The 9,675-nt window shown below is 34.3% G+C and overlaps 1 protein-coding gene across 5 annotated transcripts in view; it reads left to right on the forward strand.

Moving 5' to 3' along the window:
* Positions 1-9,675, forward strand: part of iffo2b (intermediate filament family orphan 2b) — a 36,117-nt gene that overhangs the window by 23,517 nt on the left and 2,925 nt on the right. For 2 of the 5 annotated variants that reach the window (XM_016518391.1, XM_016518390.1), the window contains exons 3-7: positions 1,720-1,815; positions 2,426-2,485; positions 5,341-5,511; positions 6,057-6,196; positions 9,145-9,334. In XM_016518391.1, coding sequence (XP_016373877.1) covers positions 1,720-1,815; positions 2,426-2,485; positions 5,341-5,511; positions 6,057-6,196; positions 9,145-9,334 — 657 coding nt within the window. The remainder of the gene's footprint in view (positions 1-1,719; positions 1,816-2,425; positions 2,486-5,340; positions 5,512-6,056; positions 6,197-9,144; positions 9,335-9,675) is intronic. The other 3 variants (XM_016518392.1, XM_016518394.1, XM_016518395.1) reach the window with 3 other exon arrangements.

Genomic DNA, 9,675 nt, shown 5'->3' on the forward strand with positions numbered 1-9,675 from the left:
CTGAGCAAATATAAACGACTGTGTGTGTGTGTGTGTGTGTGTGCGTGAGTGCGTGCATGTGTGTGTGTGTGTGTGTGTGTGTCTGTGTGTGTACTCAAACAATCTGGGTCAGGGCTGTAAATGGGATGCATTTAAGAGTTTGAGTTTTTAAATATGTCCGCGTGGCCCAGTGCCGCATCCATGTCAGTCTCAAACTCGCCACATTCCCCCAGAAACCCGCTGCAGGTGTGAGATCCATCCTCTGCTGATGCAGCGGGAAAATCAATAAACGGCTGCATCTGTGTTTGTGTTGGATTATGGGTCAGCAAAACTGCAGAGGAGAGAAGCATCCCCAGAGATCCCAAACATGCTCAGAGCCGGCTTTTTAAATTCTGCCCTGAGTTGTATGGATTTCCTCTGCAACCTTCAGCGCCGTCGCTGTGGGGATTTCATTAGACGGGAGAGAGTGTGTGCTGTGTTCAGGCTACACTGGCATCATGCACTCACAGAAAAAAGGTACAAAAGCTGTCACTGGGGTGGTATCTTTTCAAAAGCTACTCCTAAAGGTGCATATCAGTACCTTAATGGTACATATTTGCAGTGACAGCTTGCGTACCTTTTTTTTTTCTTTCAGAAAGTGTGTGCTCATGGCATTAACATGAAGATCTGTCTGTAAGCTTTATTAATAAAGCCAAGTCAAGGTCTATAATATCAGGAGAAAGCTGTCTGTTAACAGAATTGTTTCTGTCATTTTTGTGTTATTTAAAAATCTTCCAAATTGGGCACTGGTAAAATATATATATATAATATACAATATACAGTATGTGTGCATGTGTACTATATGCGTGTATTCTATATGCTTATATACAACTTTTTATTTGAGTGTTCAATAAAAATTAATTTGATTAATTTTTTATTAAATACATTTTATATATATATTAAATATATATATATATATTTTTTTTTTCAGTTTTGGTTTTCGACTAAATGAAAACTTTGTTTTCAACTTCTAATTTCGTTCAGTGTTTTGGTTTAAAAAAAAATTGGAGCATCACCAATTTAAATAAATGTATGAATTATAAATATAATATTTATGAATACATAATTGAATATATACAATTGATATTTTAAATGGAATCAAATATAATCAAATTGTGAATAGTTAATATGTGACAGTTAGGACTTTTATTGAAATTTCTATTCATCAGAAAATCCTGAAAGAAAATTGATCGGTTTCCACAAACATACTGTATGAAGCAGCACAACTGTTTTCAACATTGATAATAATCAGAAATGTTTCTTGAGCAGCAAATCAGCAAATTAGAATGATTTCTGAAGATCATGTGACACTGAAGACTGGAGTAATGATGCTGAAAATTCAGCTTTGATCACAGGAATAAATTACATCTTAAAATATATTCAGATAGAAAACACTTATTTCAAATTGAAATAATATTACTTTCTTTTTTTTTTACCACATTTTTGATCAAATAAATGCAGCCTTGGTGAGCAGAAGAGATTGTTTTGAACAGTAGTGTATATGACTACTTTTAATGCTTGCCAGTGGAGATGTTTTTGCTGCTAGATGGTGTAGTTAAAACATGCACCAACTAACTAGAACAAACTAACCGGCTAAACCCTGACCGCTTGAGTGAAGTGTCGTCATACAGACTATTTCATGCATTCTTATGTTGCTTTGTGTGTTCATGTTTTCTTATGTTCGTGTTTGCGTGTGTTCAGAACGTAAACGAATCCCAAGCCATTCAGGACGAGTTGAACGAGAAGGTCGAAAGACTGAAAGCTGAACTGGTGGTCTTCAAGAGCCTTATGAGCGATGTGAGTATTTCCATATCTAGAGCCCAAAATATCACAGAGACTTGAGACATTTGCTTAGGAGAAAAAAAGTCCAAATCTATTTATACTCATTATGAAGATCAGTAACATTGTATTATTTCATCCCATCTTCAGATCACAGCATAAGAATGTGTTTTCAGTCCATGGATGATGGATGATGGATGATGTTTTTACCACATTTGATAAGGATCTGAGTTTTTCAATCAGGTTTTAATAGCTTAATTCCAAAGTAAACCCTGTGACTGGTTGTTTTCCATGAAACTCGCTCGGCTTTATTTGCCACTTTTCCCCTCTGGCAGAAACACAGAGACAATACACACACAAACAGAGCTCTGTTTTGAATCTCATTGTCATTATATCATTATCTCACGCACACACGCCTTCGATTTGTACCGGCTGATCTAGATGGTGAGGAATGAATAAACCGTTTATCCAGATGTCACCTGAATTTACGGCTTAATGTTTAGAGTTACTCATCTTCGCTTCATCTGTCAGCCAGCCAGTCATTCACTCGAGTGTCACTGTGTGCCGCTAAAAATCATAGTTTTGGAGCAATAAAAGCTGTGAACTGAAATCGCTATTTATCATAAAGGCTGGCGGACGGAGCCACTCTAGAGCCGTAGAAAACCGGAGGAAAATCCTGGACCTGAAAGTAAGAGAGAATGCAAGACATGATCTGTGAAAGCACTGAGTGGACTGAATTTAACGAGGAAAAACAATTGCCCTGATTTGTTTAATTTGCATCTGTTTCGATGGAAGCTTATTTCCGTCATGGAATAAAAAATTAAAACAGGAATCATGACTTTTTACCTCACAACTGACCCATCGCAAAGACCCATTCCCCTTAGTTACTGTTGCTATGTCCGACAAGCCATGGCGCTCTCACGCTGCACATCATGTTCTCATGCAGTGAAAAATACATTGCGGAGCAAAGAGGACGACAGGCAAGACAGAGCAGGTTACTTTTGGCATGAAACAAAGTCTCAGCTTTCAAATTTTGTCTTTTTTTAGGAAATTCAAACAATAAATAGTGTTTTGTGGCTCTTTAATGTGTGGTGACAGATCACTGTAGCTCCTCAGTTGAAGCAGCACCTGAACCGATCCTCTCATACTCTTTACTAGTAGTTATAGCACAAAATAAACATGAGTGAACATCAGAAGGTGTCGTTTCAACCGTGGAAAGATGCTAAAACACACCATTTTTCAAGTTCAAGTCCACCGACGTTAATCTACTCTCCTGACTGCATTATGATTGGTCAGATCGCCTGTCAATCAAACTCTAGGCGAAGGGTCAATTCAGACTTTTTTCTTGCAATTCTGAGGAAAAAGTCAGAATTGTGAGATATAAACTCTTATTGCAAGTCTTATTACAAGTTTATAACTTGTCCATATAAACTTGCAATTCTGAGAAGAAAAGTCCAAATTGTGAGATATGAACTTAAAATTGCAAGGGAAAAAATATAAATTGTGTAGAATTGTGACAAGCTTGATTCCGCCAAGGAATAAAAAAATAAAAAATGTAACTTTTTATCTCAGAATTCTGACTTTTTTTCTCACAATTACGAGTTTATATCTCATAAAAAAGGTAATAAAAAAGGTAATTGTAACTTTCTCACAATTCTGCCTTTTTTTCTTGTCACTCTGAGTTTATATCTCACAATTCTGACTTCTTGTTCTCACATTTCTGAGAACAAAAGGTCAGAATTTTGGACTTTTCTTCTCAGAACTGCATTTTTATATCTCGTAATTGCAAGTTATGAACCTGGAATATGACTTGTCTTCTCTGAATTGCGAGATATAAACTCAGAATTTGATGTCCAATATTCACACTTTTTTTTTCTCAGAAGTGTGAGAAAAGTCAGAATTGTGAGACATAAACTCATGTTATGAGAAAAAAAAGCAGAATTGTGAGAATTTGTTTCATTTTTTATTCTGTGGCGGTGTACCTCAATGTTTTTGTTGCTCGGCCTCCTCCTCTTCTCCATGCAGAATAAATAAATCAGAGCAACTGTTTCCCATGAGGCCTTCAGGTGAGATTAACCGCTCACGTTGGTTGCGTGCCTGTGGATTTACCACAAGACTAACTTGTTGGTCTGAGCGTCTGTGTGCAATGACATTGATTGATGACTGATGTGTTGTTTCTATCTTATAATTGATGTTCAGCATGAGATTATAATGATTTAGCATGACCCTGTAGCACTGGGTGTTTTTGTTAAGAGAATGAGAGTTTCTCGGTTTGAATCTGCATAACTACAGTATGGCCACACACACACTGCAGCTACACTCCATTCAGTTATTTACATGCGACAACTACATTTTCCAAATCAATTCACTCATGAAAATTTCTGTTAGTGACAATAGTATTTTCTTTTGAATTTTCATTTTTATTTGTGGTGTGTAGAGAACCAAACTGAATTAGTTTTTTTTATGAATGGTGTATTTTTAACTAAGTGATCTACATTTATTTTAAAAATATTTTTATATTAAAAATATCAATATTTATTTTTTATTTAAAAAATATTTTTTTCTATTTTACAAATATTGTTTTTATTTTTTAAAATATTACCATTTATTTTTTAAATATATTTTTATTTTAACAATTTTGTTTTGATTTAAAAATCTTAACATTATTTTTAATTTAAAAATACTATTTTTATTTTAACAAATATGAACATTTATTTTTATTATAAAATACTATTTTCCATTTTAAAATATTGTTTTTATTCTAAAAAAAATGTATATTAAAAATATCAATATTTATTTTTCATTTTGAAAAATGTTTTCTAATTTACAAATATTGTTTTTATTTTTGAATAATTACAGTTTCTTTTTTAATACATTTTTATTGTTTTTATTTTAAAAATATTTTATATTAATATCAACATTTATTTTAATTTTAATAATATTGTTTTCTATTTTACAATATTGTTTTTATGTTTAAAAATACAATTTATTTTTAAAATACATTCTATGTTTTTAATGTTTTTTTTATATTAACATTAATTTTAAATTTTAAACAACTCTTTTTTATTTAAAAAAATATTTATTTTAAAATAAGAAATTTACTTACTCATCAATTGGACCATATTTGATATTTAAATTAGGTCATTGTCACTATGGCTACTAAAGAAAAGGGGATTGACTTTGTTTACTTGCTCATACAGACAGTATATGGTTCATTATGGACAATTCGAGAGTCACACCTGTTAATAAATACAGCTGTCAAATAAAATACTGACAGCCCATGTCAAAAATTGCTGAATTTTGCAGTGTGAACGTTGCCTTCATGTAAATCTAGAGGCATGGGTGTAAGAATAAAGTGACAATTGCTTTTTTTAAACTACTGACATTCATAGACCAGACTTTGAAGACAAAAATCCATTCTGACTAAGCACAGATCTGACACTCCAACAACAAATGCTGTTTCTCCAGCATCATAAACGTATTGTTTGTACAGAAATCGTTTCCTTTTCATTTTCTAACCCTGCTGCTTGAATCTTTGTTTAGCAAATGTCCGACCTTGACACCAAGATTCAGGAGAAAGCCATGACGGTGGACATGGACATCTGCAGGAGAATAGACATCACAGCCAAACTGTGTGACGTGGCCCAGCAGAGGAACTCAGAGGACATGTCCAATATGTTCAACCTCAGTCCATCCAGAGCACCAGCAGACAGGGTGAGTAAAACAAACCAAAAAACAAACTAAAACACGTCTAGAAGCATGCATGAGGACGCCTATTAGAATAGAATGTAGTTAGAATGCCACTAAGCATGAGAGCCGGCTGTTTTTGCGAATATTTGCAAACTTTATACCACAATTCAAAAAACATTGAGTGAGTTATATTTTAGACACACTGCGGTGTTTGTTTCCTTTCTGAATGAATCTGTTTTTGAATGAATCATTTGAGTCAATGATTCAATGATCCATTCATAAAGACAGCCAATTGCTTTTGTTCTAAATTAATCAGCTATTTCGAACGAATCATTTCAATGAATGATTTAATGAATCACTCATTACTTGATGCCACCTATTGGCGGTTTTAGTGTCATATTTATTTATCCATTGACAGACCTAAACTAGCCACTGTACTGGCAAAAAAACCACACTCAGCAAAATATTGTTTAATTATCGTTATCGAAAAAATCACATGAACTATCGAGGTAACATTTTTTGTCAGTATCACACACCCCTAGCCTGTAATATATATTTGTGTATTTCAGATGGCTGTGGTGTGCAAAAAGAAGGAGAAGAAGCCAGTATCGGATGAGGAAAGCTCAGAGATGGATGCAGATCCCAGCACTTCGGAGGAGGACGTCCCGTTCAACATCACAGACCAGATGAAACGCATGCTCAACCATCTGTGAGTCCTCACAACAAAAAACGCATTCAGGTTTCAGCCTGAGATATGAGATCATCTCATGCTTACTCTGGGGGCACCAAGTGGTGATGCAAAGAATTGCAGGCAGACAAAAGCAGTTTTGGGGAATTGTGCAGGCTGCTCTTTTTCCATGCGTTTGTAATGAATGGGGACTGAGGCTTTAATCTTTTTCCACTTTGATGTCATGATCACGTAAAGCTGGTATTTCTGTGTTTTTCTGATTCTCACTTTCGCACTTTCACCTAGCTATTGTAGCGCAAGCCAAAGTGCCTGACTCTTGATTTTCTCCCCAAATCTGATATTTTTAAGGTTCTTCGCATGCAACTGTTTGAAATACGGCTCATATCATACACGCAAAATCACAAAACTTCTAATTTGACGTGCATGCAAAAAAATAAGAAGTTAAAACTTAATAATAAATATTTCACTCAAAAATCAAGCGTAGCGTTAGTTCTGGCAGGTCACGTTAGTCAAGCTCGCATCAGCTGACTCTCAGCTGATCCCCATCAACCTATAGGAATACGACACCTATCTAAGCATTCATATATAAGATCCCTCAGTATTATCAGCAGTTTTAGCATTGCTCAATAGCTAATTACCCTCCTCCATCCCCAGCTCCTCCTCTGTCAGTCAGGATTCAGCCTTCTGATTCTCCTTTGAATCAGACTAATTCTAAAATGTGTACATAAAATTATTGAACTTTAACGATATCTGCAATACATTTATGTTGGTTCTGTTCTGTTTACCCTGGGGGGGTTATCGCTGCTCTCCCTGCTCTCATCCATGCTAGGCTGCATGGATGCGCAGGGAGTTCTTGCCCAGAACGGAACCATACCGCCAATCCAAACTGTATGCTTATTGTCAATCATCTTTGACGATAGTGGTCCTGACAGAACACAATGTTGCATCTTGAATAATAATAATAGTGTCAGGTCAAAACTATGTTAGTTGATAACATATTTATAATTGAGATGCAGACAGATGGCATCAAACACAGCATTTTATATTATGCCATGTGATACTGTATATGGAGGCATTACCATGGTAAAGACCGCACATTACTATAACTCACCCTTCATCTGAAAAATTCAGTTACAGTATAGATTCAGTCATATGGCACAGTGAGGACATTTACTGCATTGACAGTAAACTCTGTTCTAGCACAAAACCTTATGGCCATGTCAGACCTTCATCACACCTTTTGATAACACACAGAATAAATATTTTTTCAAACATTATGAATTTTACGTGAGTTATGCAGGTTAGGTAATGTAAGTGTATTTTCTAACATGACAGTTATGCCTGTATTAATTATCATTGCCTGTATTACTGTAATTATTTCAGCAACAAAGGGGATTTGAAACATGTATCTTGCATTGTTTGCTCTTGAATTGAACTGATTGTTAAAAGTCCTAAATTGAAAGAAGATCATACTGTTGTGTTTCGGTGATTAAATCAAATGTTCTCAATATATATTACAATAAGCTTATGTTTTGAAACAGTGATTGTGTGGATGAAAATATGTGTAATTGTAATGAAAGCATGAGATCAGTTTTGAAAAGAATGACTAGCGACGTTACAAGTGTGATCAGTTTGGATTTTTGTACTAAGAGTTTTGAAAATATACACCTTACTTGTGAAAACAGTAGGCTACCAAAGCGAATATAAAAAAACTGTAATACCACCTAGTTTTAGACAACAACCTGAGTTTACTGACTCAAATGAATGATTAATTAAATTAATTGCAAATGACTAAAACAGTAATGAAATCAAATCTTTTTCAGGTGGAGCACCTCTTTAACCCTATAAAGCCTGTATCATTTTATGTTTTGGTGATTACACAAAACTTGGCTGAAAGCCTGTTGCACACAATCTACTACATGCTTTCTGATGTCTGGTTGAATTTTTATTTTTTTTTAACAAGTAAAAGGCCTTTTAATATAATTGTAAAAACGTCCACCTTCAGGTTGTGGTTCATGTGTCTTTTTGCTGTGAAATCTTTACTAATTTTTATAAAAATAAACGTAAGAATAACTTTTATATTGTTAGTAATATTTCAAGATGAACACTTGCTGTACTGAAGAAACTTAGGTTTACTTGATTATACATACAATATAAATCTTTTTTTTTCTTCGTAAAGTCATTAAAATGTATCAAATTTGATAATCAGGCTTTTGAGCAACATTTATTTGTTCATCTCTCAGTCAACATGGCATTGCATTATATGTTTTAAAACTACAGAGCATTGATAATAAAACTATGCATTTAAATATCTTTTTACTAAGACATATTATTGGGAGATACAGAGTGACAACTGATATTTATATCATTTTATGTAAGTAGTCTGTTATACTGTTATTAAGATCTCACTGATTTACATTGCAAGTTATCAGAATTTCATTTTACTTTTTGACCATATAAATATCAGCATTTGCACCAAATTGCATATTTTTGCCTTTGAATAAAACCGAGCTGTTTTTTCCTCTATATTCTTACTAAATAATATTATATGAGCCATAAAAACCTGATGTATTGAAGATGATACTCAACAAAAATACATGAGCAAACCTTTTTTAGATAAAAAAAAAGAAAAAAAAAAAAAGAGTTATCTGACTATAATTTAATATGTCTGGCTTTACAGGGTTAAATGATGCTTTAAAATAATTAATAATAATAATTTAAAAAAAAAAACTGAAGTCACATTGCAAAACAAATGCATACGCAATTTCCACTTGAAAATGTGAGTGCCAATTTCGCTGTTCACAGTGAGGGAAAAATCAGATTTGGGTCTCATTTAATGTGGTGTACGTCTGTATGTGTATGTATCCGTCCTGTTTTGTGCTGGTCTTCACTCTCGTCCTGTGACTGTCTTCACTGCCTGCTCTTTCTCTCTCCTCTCTTTCTGTCCCATTCTTTTTCCTCACACGCAGACATAGTTCAGATAACTCATTTGTTGCTAGGCGGGAGACGTTTGAGATCGATGATGACTGTGACAGTTTGACGTGGGAAGAGAACGATGATACGCTGCTGCTATGGGAGGATTTCACCAATTACAACATGCCCTACAGCCTTAACAACAGCACCGGTGCCCTCGACTGCAACGGAGACGCACACGACACTGTGAGTTTCCATTTCTCATCCATATACACTACTGTTCAAATGACTGGGGTCGGTAAGATTATTTAATGCTTTTGAAAGAAGTCTCTTCTGCTCACTAAGGCTGCATTTTTCTGATTAAAAATGCAGGAAAAACTGTAAAATTGTGAAATATTATAACAATTTAAAATAACTGTTTTCTATGTGAATACATTTTAAAATGTAATTTATTCCTGTGATCTAAAGCTGAATTTTCAGCATCATTACTCCAGTCTTCAGTGTCACATGATCTTCAGAAAGCATTCTAATATGCTGCTTTGATGCTGAAGAAACATTTCTGATTATTATCAATGTTGAAAACTGTT

The sequence above is a fragment of the Sinocyclocheilus rhinocerous genome, unplaced genomic scaffold (assembly GCF_001515625.1).
Source record: "Sinocyclocheilus rhinocerous isolate Xijiao unplaced genomic scaffold, SAMN03320098_v1.1 scaffold147, whole genome shotgun sequence".
NCBI classification, from domain to species: Eukaryota; Metazoa; Chordata; class Actinopteri; order Cypriniformes; family Cyprinidae; genus Sinocyclocheilus; species Sinocyclocheilus rhinocerous.